Source organism: Phoenix dactylifera, chromosome 6 (genome assembly GCF_051530095.1).
Source record: "Phoenix dactylifera cultivar Ajwa chromosome 6, Ajwa_hap1_PhDact_Kaust_v1.1, whole genome shotgun sequence".
NCBI classification, from domain to species: domain Eukaryota; kingdom Viridiplantae; phylum Streptophyta; class Magnoliopsida; order Arecales; family Arecaceae; genus Phoenix; species Phoenix dactylifera.
Window position 1 is genome coordinate 36,665,675 of NC_143195.1, and position 24,469 is coordinate 36,690,143.

A 24,469-nucleotide genomic window follows, 5' to 3' on the forward strand; every position below is an offset into this window, starting at 1 on the left:
AGCGATGCAGCCTCAAGTGATTGTTCAGAGCGCCTGGGTCGCAATGCTCCGCTCCAATTGTATGGTTTCTTAACGTCGGACCATCGGAAAGCCTAGGAAGTTGGGCTTGTTTATGTTCAACTGTCACCTGTTAAAAAAAAATGTTAATTACCTATTTTTCTGCCTTCTATTTTCTTAACACACAAAGTTCTCGAAATTGCAAGATATATTAAACCTTTCGGTGTTTCACCTATTTATACTCACCCCATACAGATGATGAGCGTGGGTCGATTCCGTACCTTCCCGTTTTGTCCAAAATCCCTGGATGTTGCAAAGATAACTTCCCTGGCCTTCAGACGTTTTACAGTATCGAGATTTTATACTCACTGAGTTCCTGTTAGGCCCCAGTTATTGCTTCAGACTACTATTATTCTGCTTTAGAAGATGATCCTCGTGTAAAGACAAGCTAATCAGGGCTAAACAAATCCGATCTGAGACAACCTGACTGTAATATCAGGACCCACTATGTCAGCATGAGTTTAAAACCATTTCACAGGCTAGGTGATTTTAACGTTTCGATACAACCGGCATCATCGGTTCTGACTCAACCTAGACCTAACCCAATCTGATACCCTACATCTAAACCACATCAATCACTACGCAATATGCCGAAAACCTCAATCCACAGTATGTAGTTTCTACCCAGACCACACATGGCACAACCCTCGGCCCATTTGTATTAGATGAGAATCGAAAGACAATCATGGCATGCCAATAGCGATACTAGCATTTTACATGTGAAGATACATCAAGGTTGTACGCAAAGCTGCTGATATCTTAAGGCATTATACTGGATATACATCAGTTTTCTATAAAACTCGAATTCTGCAATGAGTACCATCATGCCTAGTCACTGATAAGAATTTTAAAACTTAATCTTGGGAAAATTTGAATACTGCAAAGAAGTTTGATATAAATTCGAATTAACAAAATCAGAAACCCCAAAAAAAAAGATTTTCGCATATCATCATACAGATTTTCAGAGCTACAAAAACAGGTTACATGCAAACTCAATGTAGTGTCTGTATAAGTCCTTTACAATGCAATGTGTTAGATGCTATGGTTGAAAAATCATGCCTATAATTTCCAATATTATTTCTAATATAGGTGAACACGCATCTTTTAACAATCACTGTAAAACAAAGATTGCCAAAATTTCTCGACGATACCTGCCCAACATACTTCAGGTCTTGACAGCGGTGATGAAGCAAAATCCAAGGTCCCAATTTTTTTTTCTTGATGTCAATGCTGAAGGTTGCTTTGTAACAGACGAAAAAGTGAAATGCTACCATCAGACCTCATTTTTTCATCTGCATTTAGCCTACCTCTACTCTCCTGCCATCCAAAAGTAAGTTCAGTCCGACCAAAATCTAAGGCATATTATTGATGACAAACTCAAATTCTTGTTTTTCATTACTGTAAAGAGGTTAGTAAAGCAAAACTAGCATGGTCCTAAAATATACTATGCATCAAAATTTGATAAAAGCATCTTCCGCAAATTGATGTGATTGCCAACAAAAGTACATCAAAATAAAGAAATTTTCAAAGACCTTTGGCTTATCGATTTCCATGTCAAGACCAGCAAATTCTCTCAGTAGCATGGCTGATGCAGGCATCAACCTCCTAAATAAGAAAAGACGCATGATAGAAAACATCTTAGTTGAGTATTAAAGTTGCAGATTTACAAACATAAGTTGATTTTACAACTTATTATCCACAAATTTTGGCAGCAGTACACAGGCTATATATGGAAATTTGGGCTTTCAAAATATTTTACTGCACTAACCTTTTAGGCTTCTCTGCAACCTTAGGTTTTGAAATAGAGTCACATTTTACTTCTTTCGGATTTTTGGTGAGCTGGCATTTGCTGCTTGTTTTCATGTCTATAACAGGTTGTACATCTGATTCCTGTAACTGCAACATAAGAATAAAGAAACAAATGTAGTAAATACTCTAAGCATTTTTTTTAACAAAAATAATACAAACATTATCAATGGATACATCAATTCGGACTTCTTAAAAGATATGCAGGAGTAAATTTATCACTTCAAGAATCAAGGACATTTAGAATATAAAATATGCCCTAGCCATACGCAATGGGTATCAGTATCTGATATTTAAAACACACACACACAGCATGCAATTTCTGCATCCCAATGTCTTGCTTATATGTAGTAAATTTAAAGTTTTAACATATGGTCTTTCACATAGATTATATAAAAAGTCAGATAAATACTTGACAATCATAAAAAAGGAATCTAAGAGTGACTCAACTATGTTGGCATGACAAAGGTGTCTCATTAATTGAAACGGAATTGTAATCACTCACTCTGAACAGCATACTCTCATAGAAATCAATTTATAACTGAAGTTCTAACCTTGTTATCTTCATTAAGTGATACCTGTTGACTCACTGAAGGCAATATGTCTTTGCCCTCTTTTATTGGTTCATGAATCTGAGGAGGGATCTCGGGAGATGAATGCATCTCTGTATAGTCAAAAGAATAATTAATCAGCATAGAAAGAAGTATCAAATTAAAACACAATCATCCAGACCCAAAAGATAGACAATTATTAAAAAGAAGTGGTTTTTAAGAACCAGAAACACACTTTAATGGGTAATATGGATTTTAACTGCACAATTTAAAATTCTCAAATACTGGTAAAAGGAGCTCCTTCTTGATTTAATTAAGAACAAACTTGTATGCAAGAATCAGATTTCCAAGATTCACAACCTTCTGGACCTGGTTTGCATGATAATTCGGTAGGCCTATCTTCTTTCCCTTGCAGGTCTTCATGGTCATGTTTTTGTCCTTGGAAGTTTTCAGGCCTGTGATATAAAAGCTGTGGTTTGCAAATAACGTTCAGAATACCTTCTGACACAAGGGGATCAAAAAAAGGGCATGGTTATGCAATTCATGGTCTATGGATTCAGAGTACCCCATTACCTGATGAGCCTGTGTCTTTGCATCTTTATTTACGGACAAGCTTGAACACACAATATCAGAATATTTTACTTGAGATGAACATGCATTCTGACAAAAGTATGGAGTATAGAGAATCAAGCTGTGTAGAGAAAATGATAAGGCTAGCATTTGATACTCAATTTTCAAAAAGGGGGTAAGATTAATGAGATCTTAACCTTTTCCTCAACCAATGCCTTCTGCACATTTGACGAAGACAAAGTGATTTTGACATGTCTTACAGTCAGGTATGTTTGTTTAGAGTTAACCAAAGGGTCCGCATATGCACCATCTGTTTAAGAAATTCAAATTTAGATGAAAACAAATATTTATGCATTGCAAACTACAAAAAATCCATCAACAGATATAGAGAAGAGCCATAGTTTTAATTACTGAACCTGCTGAACTTTCCGGGGATGAAATCTCCTTGACATCAATATTCTTTAGCTGTTCTTTATCACCAGTTCTATAATCCTTCTCTTGGAAGCCTTTGTCCTTCTGATCAATAGAATGTGGCACAACTGGTCTGAATAAAGTTGCTGAATAATGTATACTAATGACAGAAAAATCAGCGTGTGCTTATTAACTAAGACTGCACTAGTTTTAAAAAAACTAGATACCTCATAGCTCAATTTTTTAATGTCTCCTGGAGAGATGCTTAATTCTGCAGTATCTGAAGTTCGCATCTGAACAAAATAAAACTATATTCAAAAGGCAAGCAATTGCACAAGAAGCAGATTGCATGACCATGTAAATGGATTGCTGAAACTTCACTACTTGTGTTGGAAAATAAAAACTTCCTTAGATCCCAAGAGTAAACGTCATGAAAATTAGTAGCATCACAAATATGCTAACCTTTTTATCTTCCTGTTGTTGCGTAGGCATCTCCTTTGGTGAAGAACAAATGGTTCTGTCATCAACTACTGAGAAGCTAATTGGGGAAGATGAATCTCTCTTAGCAGTTTCTGTTAGGCAAACCATAATATGCTTAGGCCATTACTTCTATGTTAAAAGAATAAAATGCTACCAAGATCAAGAAGAAGATGCAATAGATCATAATTATGTCCAAACCTGACTGGTTTGAGTTAGATGAGTCCGTTTCAAGACCAAAATCTGGCAATCCTGTAAAATCCTCATGGGCAAGTACCATTGCTGGCATGCCTATGCATAGCTGATCTCCTATCTATAATACAGAAAATATATTCAATTTTTTCAGTTAGAAAGCAACCGAAAACGAAGGGGGGGAAAAAGCTCATGATAAATTTCACCTGCAACATATCAGATTTCACATAAACCCTTAACCTGAGGGTCAGACAAATCTACTATTAAAAACAAGCCACCTAAAGAAAAAAATAACATTAATATCTCCATTTGCTGGATAAAAGGAAAAATACTTCTCATTAGTTTGGTAGATAAGTAGTCTTGGGCTTGAACCTTTAGTAGCACTCAAAACATATCACAAATTAGAAATATTCATATCTCTATCCATTTTTATTTGGCAAGTATGATTATGGACATGTACATTCATCGGATGCCAAAATTCATCTCCATAACTACTCTAAATGGATACAGATGCAATAACTTGTGGGTACAACTGCATACACAATCCGGATAGTAAAACTATGTTGGTAAAATATTGTTCTACTTTATGTTTTATTAACTCAAAATAAACATACAAACCTCCGGACTTTATGGAAAAATTAAATTGAAAACTTCTTCATATTTCTTGTTCCTCTTTTGAGCTTATGAGAGCTATATGAGACTAAATAGGGCTGAAAATAGATTCAAAAATTGAGATACAAATAGGATGTTTCAGTCGGTTTAATGAAGCAAAAGGTCCTAGAGATTCAATTTAGTCAAGATGAAGCAAGGAACTTTGATAATACAAAACAATGGCAAGTTAATGAATAATATTATTTCTGCTAGATGAGCCTCACCTCAGGAGTAGTATCATCATCAAGAGATGCATCGAAGTTGGTGAAGTCATCAGTGATTGATAAAGATTTGGATGGGCCAGCTGCACAATATTCATATGAAGCATCCACTTCTGAACTGAAAATTTCTTCTGGGGAAGGATGTTTATGGAATGAACAACAGGACCTTAATTCCTTTAACTCTTTATTCAGTTCCATGACCTTCGCCATCTCCTTCCTAAGGGCCTCCTTCATATTTCCAACTTCCCTCTCTGAATCCTGCTGACATGATTGAATCTCAGAAAACTGAAGACCAAGTGTGCATAAAGACAAAAAATTAACAATGACCTATAGCAGATTAGCACTGGTAGCTCGGAATATGAAAACATAGGTTATAAATAATAAAACACCTTGAAAAAATGAGAATAGATAAACTTGATAGACTTGATTTTTTTTTAAAAAAAAATATGTTTAGTATTTCACCCTTTGTTCATAGGTACATACATATAAATCGGACTATACATTAAACAAAAAAAAGCTTTGGTAAAATATATAACAATTAAAATTAATAAAAAACCATCCAAATTGGTGATGCCCACAATAAAAAATGCATAAAACTAAAGTTCATTTGTTTTGATGGTCTCCAATCTGGACAGTTGATACTATATTTTACTGTAACCTAAACATCAAAACCTAGTGGATATAAATTTACCCATGTTTTAAGATGTGTAGATCATAATCAATAAAGTGGATTTTTAATTTATTTTCCCTATCATGTATTTTAGCACACTGGTGCAATTAATGTTGTTTATTTTTCTACCACTTGATGTATAGTTTAGAGACCTTCGAGATATACATTTTTTTTTTTTGTTTCTAAGCATTTTTCAGATGTAAATTATGTCCAACATTTGGACTTTCGATTTTGCATAGTCAATCATTGATTTATTTATTGCCAAAGATTTAATGTTCAGTGTGTAGTCAAATTATATATGCATGCATGATGTATGCATGAATGTTGCATGCCTGAATGTTTAAAAAAATAAAGGATTTAGAACTTCATACATGCATTTCTTACAGGGTTAACTTGGCTGGAAGACATTATTCGTGTCAAGAAATATATAGGCAACATAAAATCATCAATTAAAAAGGAATTGCTGCAATGAAGAAATTATCAAGTGTAATGAAAAAAGAAACCTATTTGTCGTGATTATTACCTCAAGCTTTTGCTTATACTGCTTTAGAACATTCCATAAAGCCTTGGCAAAATTCCTCATGACTTCTTCATTTCTCTTTATTTTTTGCAACTCAACATGCACTTCTTCATTACATTGCACTCCCACATGCACTCCTCCACGAGATTTTGGAGAAATATTTAAAACTTGAGGTATTTCAGACTCTTGAAGTTTCTGGGAGTTAACCTCTAAGATTTTTTATTAATTAACCAGGAAAAAAAAAGCATAATTAGAGGGAGGAGATTGAACGGTGCCATACGGATTGTAAACAAAAAGAAACCCTGATTCAACATTGCCAAGAAAGGATCTGCAACCATAAGTTTCAAGGAAAATGTTCCAAAACCTTTTTTAGACATCTGATTCTCGTCATTTGCATCCGTATCAACTTTTCCTACGTCAACCTGAGAATGGGGAAAGAAAAAAGATGACATTATTGCGTTATCAATCAATTAACAACATGATATTATTATGCATATTTCTTAACATCAGTTCCTATACATCACAAGCTAAATAGCTAGAACCCCCCAGAGTAGCTGGAATTTGTTCGCATGACGATCACATCTGTCTATGCGGTCAATTCATGCATTTAACTTTTCTATTGAATGATATAAATATCTCAGCTGATCCCATATAGAAGAGATAATTCCTCTTCACTAAGATTAAGGTTCTTTAAAAATGACAGGAACAGGATGAAACAGTCAATGTTAAATTGAGGAGAAAGGTGAGGCCAAATCCAAGACCTCCACAGACTTATCCATCTAGCAACAAAAAAACAAAACGAAGCATTTCTAACAAAAATTTCCTAATCCGCCTCAACTTGCCCTTTTCAACTCATAAGTGATCAAGAATCCAAAATCCAATTATGAAAACTAATGTTCTACTTTAAAATCAGTCACCTTCAACTTATGCTCCTATGCAACATCATTAGGTTAATTTTGTTAGACATAGACAAATGGTACATATGTAAGTGATAGACCTCAAACAAAATCTAGAATGCATGCTTATAAATGTCATAACAAAAATACAGGGTTTTCTAAAATGAAAAGGTTGGCATTGCAACCCTGAATGAAAAATATTATTATAACAACCATTTAGTCATAATCAATTTCAAGTATTTTGAAATTTAAATTTTTTTTATGAAGTATAAATCAAGGTTTTCATCTTGGCCAAGATCTCGGTTTGTATCGACATAGGCACCCCCTAATACGAGATGTCTAAAGCATGGGTCTTATTATCTCAAAAATATATAACTGATAAAATTTGAGATATTGGCTGATAGATTATTCATATTGGCTGATATTTTTCAATCATTTTACTCCTTTAAATATGTTTTTACATTAATAAATCTCAAATTATTGTTTAAATATTGTTCTTAATCTCGGATTTACCATATTGGTTGAGATTCCAATATCTCAATCTGAAAATATCGGCCAAGATCTTGGAAAATTTCAGTTTTCCCCAAAATTTCCCAATTATCATATCAGCCAAGATAAACCGAGATCTTAGTTCATCTTAGTCTTGGCTACTCACCAAGATATAAACTGATATATTGAGATTTAAAAACCTTGATATAAATAGGAATTTTCCCTAAAGATATGTGTATCTGTAACATCTCGTGTCAAAGAAGGAAATTACCAATTAAGCTCATGTAAATCATTGTTTAAGTTCCTTAATGAACAAGCGTACCATCAATAAAAAACAGGTTAATGATCTTCTATAATATGTCCTGGGGAATGAGGAATCATAGGGCTGATGATTGCCTCAAACAGGCAAAATAAATAAAGACCATCATGCCAAATGGAAGGTATGGATTGAGGAAAAGATGACCTATTTCTTAGATGAGGCAAACCAGTGCCACTTAAAATAGCTGTTTAGCATACCATTGGTAAGGTGAGGGCATTGAGTACATAGATCAGTCAGAGAGGAAGTTCTGGTAACATACAGCTCAAACAGCCTCAACTACGAGAACGATCTTCAAAATAAACTGCCTCAAATAAGTATCAAGTCAGCATGGTCACAGGATCAGATACTAGGAACAGGATTAATGACTGCAATGCGAAAATAACTTGCCCAAAGATGATGACAGCCTTCAATGAGCAAGAAGCACAATGTTGACAAAAAAACAGGACTGCATCAGTGGTAAACAAGCAACAGAGTTGGTGGGCTCATTCAAGAAGGTATGATTATGTTAAGACCATGCCAGTGAGCAAAGTTTAGGACTGGTAAATTTCTCATTTATTATGACAGCATAAAACTCAAAAGATCAGGTTAGCCACCATAACATTGTAAATCCAATGCGGAGATATTTATGAACCATGACAAATATTTAAAAGGACTTCAGTCTACAGAAAATAGGCTAACAAAAAAAGAAATAGGAAATAAGCCACACTCATGAGACAAGCATCAACTAGAAGACTACAGAAGTTCTACCTTAAGCAGAGCTAGCAGCCAGAGAACAGAAGAGCAGCTAGAGCTAGCAACGAGCCACCAGCCACAGGCTACACATAAAAAGCTAATATCTGTCCTACCACTGCTTCTATGCCTACTGCTCCAGCTTCCGACTAGTCCTATCAATTTCAATTGTACGATAGCTTCGTCCTTCATTATTTTCAAAACAAAAGGTCTTTCAGAACACAAGGTGAATTTTTATCCTTTCTGAGGGAGATATTCTGTATTTACCCCGACTTTCCAACCTAATCCACTATGTCCTGTTAAAGCCCCATTTTTCAGATGACACTTCATTTGATTGGTTCCGGCAACACTAGAGTTTGATGAGCAGCATACAAACAACAGCTTTAGGAATTTCTCACTAAATGTGATGTTCCATTACTAAAACTACTAGTTTTATGACCCTCATCCTGAGTATTCCCACCTAGTTGCTCAAATAAATTTCATCTGATGGAGGTGGAATTGATTCATTGATATACTTCCTCAGACTGCATCCAAAAAAAGAACCAATGTACAAAACAGATCAAGCATTTACTTCAACTGCTTCCTAGTTGGAATTTATGGATGACAATCGAATGAAGTCATGATAATATAAAATGAAAACATCTGAATCCTGTGCGCAGTTAAGATTATTCTATATCAAACTAAGGAAAAAAGTCAACAACTGAAATTGTGAAGTCAAGATTATTCCATAAGAAATCAAGGAAAAAGACAAAAAGACAACAATTTGACTAACAAAAAAATATTCACATTGTCAACATGCCAACTTTTCAATTCATACCTTCAGTGCACACAACATACGTTTAGGAATGTTATATACGATAAGGACTCATCTGAAAGGAATAATACAACCACAAAGCTGAATGCTTGATGTTTTTATATCATTAGAACAAACTGACATATTTATTTTGTAGTATCTTCAACGTTTGAAGAAAGTAAGAAGCATGAATTAAGTGACTTGGACAATAACAAGGAAATAGGGACTTCAAGTATTAATATTCGTAAAATAGCTAATGAAATAAAATTCGTTCACAAAATGTGTCAAAATTCATTCATAATCAAGAGCAGTTAAAACTAGGCTACAGGTATCGAGTAAATGAGTTAGGATTTACCTTATTCTTAATGCATTACAAAGGTAAACACAGAAGTCACTTAAAAGACATTATCAAGCATCAGAGTGTTAATGACAAGCTACAATTTTGAACTCTCCTAATATAACAGCATCAAAACTTGTCAATATTAGTATGCAGACAATATGGCAGACAAGTTCAGTGGTGTATGAATTCTCTACTAAAAAACACAAACAGCATTTCTTTGATTACAAAGAACACTAGCAAAAGACAAAATGGGTACGTGAAGCATTGGATAGAAAATACCAATGAAGTTTCTGAGTTGTCGAACTTCATTCGCTTATAGTGATCCATTCTAATCAATGATGTTGTAGTTCTTTTCTGACTATGCAGGTTTGTAAGTTCTTCAAGATTATTAAACCTGAAATTGCAGATGACAAAATAAACAACATAACTAAAGGAGTAACTAAGGTAAAAAGAATAAATGCATATAATATAGTTTTATAGCTAATATCGCAAAATCATCACTAACAAACCATCTATACAAAATCAAACTAATTAACATTTAATTACAAATAAACTTAAATTAATTTTATTGGTCTGCCTTTTACATCAAAAGAAATAAGAGTGCAAGAAAGGATTACCAATATAGAAGTGCAAAGAGATGTAGCATTTTGACACCATTCGTTTTATAGACACCATAAGAAAGGAGCATCTAACATAATTTTAAACTCAAGGGAACAACATGCACAATCATACAATGAGATGACCGGCTACTCTTCTATCCCAAAACAAGAGATAGAATGTCATTAGGACAATGATCTATAAAACTGGTAACCTCATCAGCATCCCTGTTATCGGTTTATCAAGGAAAACAGACATAAGCGAAAACATGAAGCTAATAGAAAGATATCAAACAACATACAGGAGACATCTAAATAGAAACTGAAAAGTGCACGAAACAGAAAAAAATGGTTCAGAACACCATATACATGTGCGACAAAAGATGTTAAACTATAAAATGATTTCCATATAGTTTATTGGATAACAGAACATGTATAAGTACAATTTTTTCTCAATATGAAACATCTTTTTCTACACTGCACATTCCACAAGGGAATTAGCAACTAAAGTGATACTATTCCATCAACTAGGGAATTAGCAATTAAGTGGAACATAACATATTCTCTTTAGAAGGATTTTATGAATTTCCTACTAAGATGTCAATTTGAAATTCTGCATGTAGCAAGTTACAATTTATTTAGATTAATAATTAGAAGGATTTTATGAATTTCCCACTAAGATTTCAATTTGAAATTCTGCATGTAGCAAGTTACAATTTATTTAGATTAATAGTGTTATTTTGGGCTTGCTCTTTACGTTACCAGCTTCCATCTCACTATGTTTTAATGGACTGTAAGCAAGAGATGGGCAGCCAGGGACTGCATAGCGAAGCACCAGGCAGGTACCTCAAGATTAAAGCAGCTTAAATAATAAAAATAAGGTCAAATGCAAAAAAAGAGTTATATCCAGAAAACAAAACATAGCATACTAAATAGTATGTAGTAAGTTTCAAACATGATGCAGAAAACATTGAAGCAGGCATCTAGGCAGTTACATGCACCTTTTTCTAAACATTAGCACATGGATTAGCACATTGACTACTTTCCTCTTTGTCCAGACTAGAAAACATGTCGAAAGAAACTCAAGAGGGTTTCCCCAAGGTAGCATGAAAATAGACATGATTTACACAGACAACAATATCATATTTGACATTCAAAAATGTGGATCTCGAAGCAGTGATTTCCGAAATATATAGAAACTAAAAATGTTGAAACCTAACAGGTGACACATTTAAATATTCCCTTTGAAAAGAAGACAGAGAAATTGAAGTACTACTTGATTTTCATGTAAGGAGATGCCTGTCTTAGTAAGAAGGACGTATCTGCATAATCTTCCTCCCCCGGTTTTACAGTTAAAATCTGCAAAATGAAACAACATGGATACTCAAAAATACTCAGAACCTAATTTTTTCATGACTATTTAACCAGACAAGTTATTGATACCATAATGTACTTATAACCCCAAAAGGTGAAGTACATGAAAGGGAATGGCTAACAAAATGATCCTCAAAAACATTAAACAGCCAGTAAATCCCACCATCCCTAAGCACCTAAAATCATTTATATGGTTAAACAAATATTAAGCACTTCAAAAAAAATTATTTGTAAGTTCATATAACGACATGCAGAAAATATTAAAGATGTAAATGGTAAGATATCAATGACAAAATTTGACAGCTTGAAATTCATAAATGGTAAAATATAAGTTTATTATTCACTCTCAAAATGAACTAAGGGATTTTCTTTAAACAATTACAAAGTTGTTCAATCAAACAAGGTGTCTATGTATGTTCAACTCTCCAGTGAGAAACAAAATACATTTATAACCAAGTCCGCAAGAAAACCAAATCAAACTTGTCTCCAAAATGCCTTGCCCAGGATACTCTATATTGAGAGAAAATGTGCTTCTCAACAGCTATGATTAAGAATATTTTCTTGCATGGACAAGAATAAGTCTACAGGGACCATTATAAACTTTCTTGTATCATGATGATAATTATGGTGGCTGCAAATTGAGAAAGGCCATTGATGGTCCCAATCGCTTCAGGCAGAGTAAGATGTCTGTAACCAGATATAGCTATAAAAGATGCCATACCAATCACACAGCATGTGAAAGGACTGCTGATGCGGGAACATCCTTGGGTCCATGAAGTTGTCAACAAAAGTCCAACAGTCCAAGCTTATTTTCTATCTATCTGGTTTAAAATTGTTTAGGGGATAACATAATGCATTTTATTTCTTTTTATTAGGTGATGGGCTTTAGATAGGACAGTATTTAGGAGTTCTACCATTGAAATCACTGTAGTGAGAATTGTACGCCTACGGTAACAATGACCAGCGTATAGCAGTCTCCTATTGTACTTGTGGAGTCCTAATTGGACTAAGGGTTATTGCTGGCTGTTAGCGTTGTTTCTTTGGAGTTTACTTTGAAGAGAAAGGGAAAAGACCTGGCATGACTGTCTCTCTCCCTCTCTTATCCTTTTCTCCCATATCCTCTCTTCTGTTCTTTCTTCTCTATCTTGCTTTAAAATCTTCACTTTTATTCTAGTTACTATTACATTTCACTTGGTGGGCTTTAAAAAAACAAGAAAGAAAAAAGATATGCGCTTCTTTTCTTGCAATCAAAATACCTTTGAACTGTTGAATTTCTTTTGAGTACATGATCTATGCCGGGATTAGATCTAAACTGTTATGAAAACTAATTCTTCGTTCCTTTGATCACTTGATTATCCCTCAGCCTAAAGTTTAACTCTGACCTCAGGAACGACTAGATCCTTCTTTCCTTCCTTATCCCCCTCAATCTCTGAAATTCATGCACTGTATCATGAACTAGCATGCATTAGCCCTTCAGACCCTGATTTTGGATTATCAAAACCCTAGAAGCCCTTCTCAGTTTTTTAAAACCTCAAATCATTCACTTCAAGGGTAATCATTGCACATGAGAAACCTTAATGTCTAGTCTCCTGTAGCAACTGCTCGATGATGCACCATAACTTTTGTGTGGATATATGGTGGTTATATGGAGATAATCATAAAGAGATTCAAGATCTATAAAGATACATTAATAAAGTCTTTGCCAACAAGCCTTAGGATCCTTAAAGTATTGCCATGGCTTGGTGTTGCTTGCTTGAAATGCTTATCTTCATCCTCAATTGAAGCATATATTTGGTCTTTAGGAAGCAAGAAAAGAATGGAAAAAAAAAAAATCATTTGAATCCTTTATACATTCCAATTGCCACAAGGCATTCGAAAATGGAGAGATCCACTAAAGCATCAACTTCCAATTGTTTATTGGTAAATATATTACCAAACCATAATGGTCCTACAATATTGGATTGTTAGCTTATTCTCTAAGGAGACCACATCTAAAGGCACTTGAAAGAATACCTCGATATGTCAGGACACTACCAATTTATCATTCCTGAGGTTGACTGCAAGACAATGGCTAGCACGACCAGCAAATCTATGTAGGTACATAAATTTATACATCAAAATGATCCATAAAAGGTGAACCAATGTTTTAGCCACAGCATGACTACCAAGCTGTTATGCAAAATGCTTATGCACAGTGTTTCATAAATGTAGCGAACACATTGAACAACCTAATGCAAGAGAGTTTCCAAACTGAAGTTGCAAAACATTCTAGTCGCTCCCAAAATTATTTTTCCTATATCACCACAAAGAGCTTGGTCAAACAAGGTCAAATGTCATGGACAGTAAGAAACCATAATTGACATCTAATAGCAATCGCTTAATAAGATTTCTTTGATTCGGCTCCATTAAATGGTAGGGATGGGCAAGAACACTGGAAGAACTCCTAAAAGATAATTTAAATAGTTTTTCATTCAAAATATCACTTCTTCAAGGCTTGATACAAATGTGGAACATGCTAGCATGAAACATTAATGCAAAAAGAAAGGGTATTCAAGCAAAGCATATGGTCAATTTCCAGATGTGTCTCAAAAAAATGTATTTAACTTAAAAGTGAAGCAAATAATGTCTCTAGAAACAAAGGAAATTAAGAAAATATACTGAAATAAGCTAACAAGGATACATATAAAGTTTACATTGTTGCAACTAGTTCTGAAATGGGAATTTTTTTGAAAAAAAAAGAAGAAGGTAATGTTATCATACCAGAGTCATGTGCTTCTTGCCTTCCAAATAATCTTTCAAATACCTAGTCAACTACCAAATACAAATGAGCATTACAACTTAGTAGATGAAGAATATTCCAAAAGAGAAGTATGCAAGTAATCTTCATACTGTCACAATCAGAACTCCAGGAAGTACTTAAGTGTCACATTATATAAAATGGCGGATTGTTTAATGTAACACAATAATTTAAAAAAAAAACTTAATGGTAAAAGCATAAATAACTACCAGTGCTTTACTTGTTATTATAGAATAAGCAGATTAGGACCCTATAAATATCAGAAATCAAGAAATGGAAATATACCAGCGAGTTCTTGAAATGCTTGTGCAATGGCTTCTTTGGATTTTTTTGGTGTTCCAGCAAGGACTGGAAAAAGAAAATCATGAGCAAGAAAAAAAAAGAATATACAACTCTCTATTGAATACTGAGGAAATGTGCAAAGTACTAGTTGTGTATTATTCAGAACTGTAAGAACATACCACTTAGTATTTAGTAGCTACTTACTCTTAAACACAGACCAAAAACCATCGATGTGTTGTTGATGAAGTTGCTCTCTAACAATCGAGCACCCTGCAAATGGGAAAAAAGTGAAAATGATGACACATATGGATAATCAAATTTTGCAAGCTACACAATCGTCACTATGATCACATAGTCATGTCTACAGTAAAAACCCAGCATGTTTATACATGCCTGTTAGTATATTAATGTCCTAAATATCGGCTTAAAAAAATTATGGTGGTAGGCACATAAACAATGTCCGGCAACCATTGGTATTTAGCAACAAACTAGACAAGAAGATTTATCTTGACAAAGCATATTGTCTCTACATTAGTTGAAAAGCATATTCCTCATTCAACCTCCAATTGTCGTGATCCAAAAAATTGTTGGAGAGTACTCCATGTCAGGCCTATCAAAAGTGATATGACAAACAAATTCTTCACATGCTAACCAGATTATAGGTGAATGTTTCTCTTCACTGCTATGCAGGCCATCAGTCTTCAAGAGTATACGTACTCTTTGGCACGTTGATGTAACTCTCCTCATTATGTGGTGTGGAGTCACATTCTGGCCCAAGATCAAATGAAAGGTGGAATGCAAGTATGCAACCTCAGCCCGCATCAATAATTCAATATGAGCCTGGCTCATAAGGCATGTTTAAGAACTAGCACTTATAGGTATTTAATGAAAGAGCGCACGCTAGGAAAGGAAGAGGCGCCAGGCCAATCAGCCCCACTAGTGGTGAGCCCCCTTATTCCTTCTCTTAGGCTAAGAGAAACAGAAAGGGAGTTGGCACCACTATGGTCCCCACATTTATCACCCTCTTTTTGTTCGATGGGAGAAATAGGAGGGGGTCAGGGTGCCCTCTATTGGATTTCCCCTCCTATAAAAGGCCACTATTGGTGAGCCCCCCTCTTCTTTCTCTTGAGGGAAAGAAAAAGGGGACTGGCCCAACTAAAGTCCCCATATTTACTGCTCTCTCTGCCTCACTTCCATCGAAAGAAAGAAGAGGAGGTGGGAATGGCCTCTTTTGGATGCCCCCTCCTATAAATGCAAGGAAGGCTGACCACCATAACATGCATGAGATCCCTCTCTCGCACATGCAATCTCTCTCTCATCACCTACCTCTCAATTTCCTCTCTCTTACTCTTTCAAGCTTCCAGGGTGTAGAAGAAACAGTGGAATATTCCATTAGGTTGGCAAAGAGGGTCCAAGCAATAACTTAGCAGGGGTACAAGGATTGGATGCCATGCCTTATGCATTCATGAGTGCACAGCTGTGAAACAATCTCAATTGGATCACGTATTTCAATCATACAACATATGTTATGATCCTAAATATTTGTATCCTTGGTATCAAGTGTAACACATAGGTTTCATGTAATGCTCCTCTTATAATCGTGCTATAGGATTATTGCTCCCAATCTACTTCACATGCGTCCAGTCCATTTTGGTTCATAGTTCATGCATCTATACAAGAGAAACAACTTGCAAACATGGAAGAATAGAGAGACACCATAATATCCAGATCTTTCAAATGTTCCTCTCCGTTGCATGTGGACTTAATATATGCATCCGTCTTGTGTATAGCATCATGAGTAGTTGGTTCATGAACAAATATAATTAACCCAAATGGTAACCAATGAATTTAGATACTACCTAACGAGGAGAAAAAGGTAACCTGATTCCCTGTTTTTCTTTCTCTTTCTGCTCCAGCAAGGTCTGCTATGGTAAGAACAGCATTATTTGGGGGAAAATGCTGTTCATCATCCACACTTTTACGAGCAGCACGAATGTTTATGATGCATTGAGATCGGCTGCAAGAAGAAACGGCAATAAAAATCAGAGACGTTTAAAAGTCGCCAACAAACTCTGCAGTTATCAGTTCGTAAATGAATAAGAAAAACCGAGATCAACAGCAAGAACAAGAAAACTAAAAAACAATAATGAATAGCTTAGAGAAGTTAGCATTACATTTGAGATCTGCATAAGCAAGCAAGACAAAAGGCATGCTTGTTTTTGCCTCTACTTTTCAGAAAAAGCCTTCCAAGACGCATTTTCATAAGAGTGCTTTAAAGAGAAGCACTTCTTCACATGTTTGGCTCAGTAAACTCATGATGGAAAAGCTCGAGTTAGTCAATGAGACAAAAGTATGTGCAGATAAAGCAATATATATATACACACATACTTACATACATATAGAGAGAGAGAAAGGAGTTAATATGCTCTTTGGTCCCCTAACCTGAATCAAATATGTAGAATTCAAATCCCGAGTCAACGAGCATACTGAATTCAAATCAAGGTGAGCATAGCTTAGTTTGGGTCAAGATTTATTTAATGGGCCTGACTAATAGTTCAAAGCAAAGTCCAGCTGTCCATCTCATTTAAAAGCGGTAGACTTAAGTCCAACTTCGTTGAGGTTTTTGAATTGGGTCTAAATCTAGGAATCCAAAATTAGCCATTAAACGAAGCCTAGCAGTTTGAATTGAGTTCATGATAATCGGATGGAACTTAGTTTCTACTGATTCACTTGTACTCAAGGTACACCGAATCGGTACCGGTCGGCATACCGGTGGCAATCCGGACCGAGTTGGTACTGGTTCGGGCCGTACTGAACCTGTACTGACCCTGTCCGCCGCGCAGGAGCGCGCTCGCACGGTTTCCAACGCGCGCGGGCGCGCTACCCCACCTTTTTTCCGCATTTCCACGAGCAAGGCCACGCGCACGGGACGCATTTCCCCGCGCGGGATGCGTTTCCCCGTGTGGGGCATGCACGGCCTCGTCGTTTTCTTTTCTTCTTTTCCTTCTCTTCTTCCTTCTTCTTTCCAATTCTTCTCCTTCTCCTTTCTTTTCCTCTCTCCTCATCTCTTCTCGCTTTCCCCCCTTCTCCCACGAGCAAGGAAGGCTGAGCACCCCAACGAGGATCACCCTGACGAGGCTCGGTACCGGTAAGTCTTCTTCTCTTCTTCTTCTTCTCCTCTTTCTCTTCTTCTTCCTCTTCTTTCTTCATCTTTCTTCCTCTTCTTTCCTCTTCTTCTTCCTCGCGCGTGCGAGCAAGCTACCCCGCGCGTACCGGTCCGATTGCACTGGTATGTAGCGGAACTCGTTTTTCATGGTTGAACCGTACCAGTTGGCCTCAGTACCGGTACGATACGTGCTAAACCGGCAGTACCGGTACGATACATGCCGAACCGGCCAGTACGGGCCGGTTCAGCATACCATGCTCGTATTCCCATTGAGTGTGCTCCTAAAGAAGTCAAAACATCAACATTTCCAACATATAAACTAGCAGTTTCAAATAATCATAAGTTAGAATCTAATGTTTCTAGCTTTCTCCAAAAGCAGCTTTTTAAATTTTTTGTTTAAAAGCAAACACATTCTATTACATGTTACTGAATGTAACATTTTCTCAGATAGCTCTTTCTATTATAAAACAACTTACAAGAACCGATTTGAAAGAAAATGCCAAAAATGAAACAAAAGAGTGAGAGATAATAGGTAAGGTAGGACATTTCTTATTCAAGCAAGCATAATAAAATGGATGGTGCAACATCACAATGTGATTCCTTGTTCAAAAGAAACAAATGCAGTGTCCACAATCTGACCCCAAGAAATGTGTCAACATCTCGAGTCATGATGATGGAAAAAATAAAATGGAAAAGGAAAAGATGCTGATTTTTCTATATTTTAAAGGTATATTTTTTGGTTTGAATAATTTAATAACCACATGCCTTGATTGATAGTTTGAATTTGTTGCAGCAGTAGCTCGTTTCAACATTCCACATGTCACTAGACTCTCTGCTTCTGCAAGATTAGAAATCATAACCTGAAAAGACAGAACAGAAATATAACTTTATCTTATTGGCATTTGATGAGATAAACTTCCAAAAGAATTAGATACAATGATAACCAGCAGCTACCTCTTGAAGACCCTTAATGGTTGATTGTTGGAGAGACAAATCAATTCCATTTGGAGATAAATCAAGGATTCTCTCTCCTTTCCCTCGTTCAGAATATATTTCAAACATTGATAAGTAATATGAACTGTAAAAGCACCAACCATCAATTTTAGTAGTTCAGGAATGAGATAAAAAGAAAGATACATGTACACTGAGCGCCAAGCAAAATATTCTAAAACAAATTGGCCAACCATCTCTCCCATTTTTTAGAGATACATTTATGATTTTCCATTTGAGTATTTTTATTACAACCATATACATATGTATGCGTATGCACGTATACATATATGTGAGAGAGACTAAACTATTGGTGATCCCATAGGATTGAAGCCTTAACCCAACCAATGCAAAAACGATGAATGACCTTTAATATTGAAGATCCACACCATTGATCAAAATCTACAATGTTCGATATATATAAACATCTTCTCAAAAATATGTATGCACATGCAATAACATAAGACCATGCACTTCACATTATGTTTGACAGTTTGAATTTTTAATTTACAAGTTTCATTATTAATTTTGCAGCAGCAGGATTGAAGCTTGAATCCTACAAGAAGAATTCTATAGCAACTCTCTCCTTTTCTTATATGTCTGCATTATTTTATTTCAATCAAGAAACCTTCAAAATCCGGCATTTAAATGGACAGCTAATTTGGATTGGCTTCTGTCCAATTCTTCTCTTTGAGAGAGAGAGAGAGAGAAAGAGAGAGTGCTAAGTTATCTCTTAGGCTATGCACTTCAAATTTTCCATACTGACATATCCCTCAACACTGATATGTCCTTCAATAGATAATATGTTAACCAACCACTAGACCCCTAAAAGCTTAAGCTGTCAAGGAAGGGGGCAACAATGTATACCAGGCCTCAACACCCCCCATATGCGGCCTGGACCACGTACATTAAGGCATAAATGAGTCGAGAATGACTCACCAAGATGAGAAAAATTGGCATGAATGGAGATTTTAACTTGTGACCTTTGGCTCTGATACCATGTCAATTAACCACTAGACCCTAAAGCTTAAGCTCTTAGAGAAGGGGACAACAAAAAATATGAAGCCTTAACATAGCAAACAAAAATTTCCCTCCCGAAGCTGATTAAAGTAGTGGAGCCATGGAGATTCAATACTTAACTTTAAGCTTGGTATACAACTCTCATTGTATCTACAATTTGTGAAGTTATCTAGTCATCAAATTCCAACCATCCAACCAAATCTTCTCTAGTTGAAAAGGTAGAGCTACATACCACCATAAGATCCAATTAAATGTCAAAATAAAATCTATGTCACCCATTTCCTTTAGTTTAGCCTAAAATACCTGCACTTGGCACTTAGACACAAATTCAGTATGACACTCGAATACAGGTATATAAGAAAAAAAATTTCTTGGATTTCAAAAGGATCCGATACTTCGACACACCCACACCCAACACTAGCACACAAGTCAATGTAGCTTTCTCAACCAGCTCAGAAATAAGTGTTCAGTAATAAAGAACGAGATATACCAAGGCAAAAGATCTCCCCATCTATAGACTTTAACACATGAGATTGAAAGGAAATGATTGCAACCTAGTTAGAGATGTCACTAGGCCATACTACCAGAACCAATCTATTATGTTTTGGACCAAGTCATCTAGTTGAGCCTTTTCAAGATTGGCATATGCTCTGCCAAGATCCAGCCCACTAGCACACTAAACGTATAAAGGAATGTCAAATTAGTGAGGATCACAGCAGAATCAAGTCAATTGCAGCCTCCAATAATCGATTCATTTCAAATATGTGTATAATTAGGTCAATGGGCCGGCTGATTGGGTCGCTTTGCATGTTGCTCACCACAGTGGTGACTGTTTGTGGACATCTCTGGATGATTGCCTTGTTGAGCTCAAGGATAGATTCTACTCTGATTCTGCCTGGTGTAATTACACTCGATACAGTTGAGTTGTAAATTCATCAGGTGCACACAAAAAAAATGTGGTTCATTTTTGAAGTCCCAAATCAGATTGCAATGGTTTTTGAACCCTCTGAGTTGATTCAGGAACAATAATTCATCTTCTCCTTCTTGTGAACCATTAAATGTTAGCGATGTTCCAAGCTCCTGTGCTTCCATCAGTCAAATTTCAGCATAAATAATTATCAGAGGCAGCATCCATTTTAAACAGATACATACTCTAGAGGAACTACTTACCTGTACAAAGAGAACAGCCTAATTCCAAGTCCATGCACATTGCCTTTTAGCATTTATCAAAATAATAAACAGCCATAAACCTCCATTTTAGTTTTCGTAAAACATACTTAAGACACAATACTTTTTTAAATTCCAATTGCTTAATTTTTCAGGCTATGATTTTCTGTCTGATTATAAAATGAAATAAGATCTTCATAACACTGATGTACCCTTTCCACCTTTTACAGACTTTCAATTCACAAGATCTACCTTACGGAAAGCTAACATCAGCTTTTAGAAGAACAATCTTATTCCAATCCTTCTCCTTATATAAAATCTGATCTTCACAGGAATCATTTTTTTAGTTACTCAGAAGTTCCCAACTGCACCCTTGCAGACAAATACCCAAAAGCATCAGCATTAGATGGGAGCACCAAGCAAGGGGGAATAATAACGGACCAGTCCATAGGACTAGGGATGGTAATGGCAAGATTGGCAAGGTGGTCTACTGGTTGACTTCCTTCAATGTTTGCCAATCATTACAAGACTTAAAAGCTTTAACCCCAAGATCATATAACTTGCAGATGTATTACCTTCTGTCTTTGCCAGAATCAGCTATAGCCTAATTAGATACAAGTACCACTTTGAGGACATTTATCTCAACATCAGATAAAAACAGTCAGATTAGGCTAAAATCCCTGTCCTATGAATAAAATAATAGAGAAAGGTAAACCTCATCAAGACTAACATCCACTAATGTCCTAACTCTCCATCTGTTCACGATACACAGGAATCAACGAATTACATCTAGAGAAGAAGGTGTTTGACTGAAATGACAAGTGAGGGGCCAAGGAAAAGGCACCGAAGGTGAGAGGGGAAGGAAGAATCCTTCATTTCAAGGAAATTACAAGGGGAAGGTTCAGAACATATGTACCAGCCACACCTGTCTTTCAATGGTTCACTCACTTCATCAAGATAATATAGAGAATATTCCAAGATGTAAAGGGTGCTAACCCAAATATCAACCTGGAAACAAATTCTCATACTAAGTAACTACAGCAGCAAGTAATAGTTGAGAGCATTGGATTTAGCCCACATGCTAAATGAGAAACCACATGTATCATGGCGTCTGCTACTCTATTAAATACTCGCCAATTAATATTGGATACACTATGATATCTGTAGGATGAATGAGATATTATTGCCCCTTGTTGTATTATCTTAAATATTGTTTAGGATTGCAAATAAAGCACTCATAAGAGGACCATGGGCCAAGTCATTACAAATGCATTTGTATTTCCATGAGAACAAGGCCTATAGGCAATCATGCATCCTTTCACTTATTCACATCATCACATATTGGCATGCGACAAGAGAAACCTTCAAGTCATCCAATTAGGACTTATAATGAGGGATTAGAGTGCGAGAGGTTTAGAAGAGTGAGCGAGGACTACCATGTACCAAATCCATTCATTAGATAAAGTAGTTTAATGTATATAGAAAAGACAACAAAGATGGTTGGATTGTTAATCAACATTTCGTTCTCTATTTTTAGGGGTGATTGACTAGCCATCGACTTTTCTATCAGTGGCTTCCCTAAGCATAGTAAGAGCCAAAAGAATATAAGGTAAAGCCAACTTCTGATCTAGGTTCAGTATGGTCGGCACATATAAGTAACCTGACAATAAAAGTTTATCAAAAAAGTGAATTTAGAAGAAAATTGAGAAATAAAGCAACCATAAGGAGCAAATGTTTGCAATTATGTGTGACAAAAAAGTACCTTGATGAATAAGGATCCCCACTTCCAGTTGCATGACTAAAAATCTGTCGTAATGCGAGAGGCAACATACCCGGATCTCTTGGACACCCAAACATCGTGTGAGTCTTTCCAGAACCAGTGGGGCCCATTGCAACCAAAAGAGCATTTTTTCCTCCCATAAAATCCAACACTAAAGGATTCATCACCTTGTCATAAACTTCTTGCTGCAAATACAAGTCCCGTCAAAATAACACATGCCAAACATATATATAGAAGTAACAGAAACAATGAGTTAGAAATAAACTTTGCAATAATGATGGAGAAACAACTCAAATGTTCAAACCAAGACTATATCCTAGACAAACATTTAAGGGGCTGTCAAGGCTGCATCTAAAGACAATTTCTAAACATCATCACTTTACCGTGATTTTTATCCATAGCATGCTTAACCAAACCAAGTCAAATGTTGATCATATTAGTCCACATTGTTCTTTTCTACACATTCTGGATGCAAAAGAGATGAAGATTGTAACCAGGTAAGGAGAAGTACGGACATTGAGTGGTTGAATGCAGTGCTGTTGCTTTTAATTGATTTCAAGAATTGATAGCAGCCCAGAGGCAATGGTGGTTCACTGGTTCGCAGACTTACTTATAGCCAATTTTGACAGTCGTTTTGATTAAAAAAATATATATTCTTGTGAAGAATTCACAACAGCAAATTCTACATATATGGTTCAAGATCGGATCATAAGATGGTAGAGACAAGAAGCTTACCTGAAGAGAATCCTGCGGAAAGACAAAGGAAAAGCCATCATACACCTCGCTTTTGGTGCGCTTCAAGTCTAGCAGCGAGGGCTGGGCCGATAGCGTGACCGAGTGCGAATCATTCACTGCCAAACAAGAGCTCTTGTTCTTGTTCTTTCCGCCCTTAGGCGAGGCGCATTTCCCTCGAGGCTTGGCTTTGCCGCCGCAGGGGTTCCGGCTGGGCCTGGGCCGGATCTCGAGGGGTCGAATCCGGAGGAATACCTTGAGGTTCTCAGAGGAATCGGCAGATTGGGGTTCGGGGGATTTGGGGACGGGAGGAGGGATTTGGGGCGGATCGGGCTGGAGGATTTCGTCGAGAGGGAAGGGGGTGATGCCGTCGACGGCGGATGATAAGGAGGAGGGATCCGGAGCGGCAGCGAGAGGTGTTTGCTTTGCCCGTCGGGGAGGGTTTCGCCGGACGGTGGTGGGGGCACGATGAGACGAGGCGGGGGGAAATTCCATGGCTCGCTCTCTCTCTCTCTCTCTCTCTCTCTCTCTCTGCGATGGGTATTTTCTTGGGTTCTGAGGGTTCTCTTGGGCTCCTCGGTTTGTAAATTCAAGATGTATATGGGCGGGAGTCGGCGGAAGTGGGGTAAGATTATTTTCTATCTGCTTGACCAGCTGGGATCCACCGCCTCAGTGAGATGGGTCGAGGTGGGTGCATGAATTGGGGGTGCCAGTTGAGCGGGGTTGGAGTTGGACCCACGCGAGACCGACTGGTGCATTTCGCTAGTCCAGTCCGGATCACGAACCCAACCTACAATTTAAATTCGATCGCAAACTTTCCCTTTCTTTTAAATTTTTTTCATAAATATCCTTCTAAAAAATTTAAATTTATGA

General features: G+C 36.5%; 1 protein-coding gene across 5 annotated transcripts; it reads right to left on the bottom strand.

Moving 5' to 3' along the window:
* Positions 1-4: 4 nt before the first annotated feature.
* LOC113463215 (ATP binding microtubule motor family protein) lies at positions 5-24,265 on the bottom strand. 5 transcript variants are annotated; one of them, XR_016395626.1, is made up of 25 exons: positions 23,600-24,161; positions 22,847-23,049; positions 18,862-18,985; positions 18,673-18,767; positions 16,623-16,758; positions 14,946-15,011; positions 14,745-14,807; positions 14,423-14,473; positions 11,565-11,647; positions 9,972-10,086; positions 6,491-6,548; positions 6,130-6,335; positions 4,940-5,194; positions 4,074-4,185; positions 3,858-3,967; positions 3,623-3,688; positions 3,401-3,500; positions 3,182-3,294; positions 2,988-3,074; positions 2,775-2,883; positions 2,442-2,527; positions 1,826-1,953; positions 1,590-1,662; positions 1,209-1,374; positions 5-127 (listed from the first exon to the last, which is right to left on the bottom strand). XR_016395626.1 is itself a non-coding variant. In XM_039126336.3 (24 exons), exons 1-24 carry the CDS (start codon positions 24,089-24,091, stop codon positions 1,282-1,284), a joined length of 3,024 nt encoding a protein of 1,007 aa, XP_038982264.3. In that variant the 5' UTR covers positions 24,092-24,265; the 3' UTR covers positions 983-1,281. The 5 variants fall into 5 exon arrangements, 2 of the variants coding, with proteins under 2 accessions (XP_038982264.3, XP_038982265.3); XR_015988292.2 differs by lacking the exon at positions 5-127 and adding an exon at positions 241-373; XR_005511890.3 differs by lacking the exon at positions 5-127 and adding an exon at positions 358-484.
* Positions 24,266-24,469: the final 204 nt, after the last annotated feature.

What these genes read in the sequence shown, in the direction of transcription:
- LOC113463215 (XM_039126336.3), bottom strand. Translation starts at nt 24,091, where the DNA reads ATGGAATTTCCCCCCGCCTCGTCTCATCGTGCCCCCACCACCGTCCGG. An exon ending in GAATCAGATGTCTAAAAAAG is followed by an intron (nt 6,336 to 6,490) that starts GTTTTGGAACAT and finishes AAAAAATCTTAG; the next exon opens with AGGTTAACTCCCAGAAACTT. An exon ending in AACAACAGGAAGATAAAAAG is followed by an intron (nt 3,689 to 3,857) that starts GTTAGCATATTT and finishes TATTTTGTTCAG; the next exon opens with ATGCGAACTTCAGATACTGC.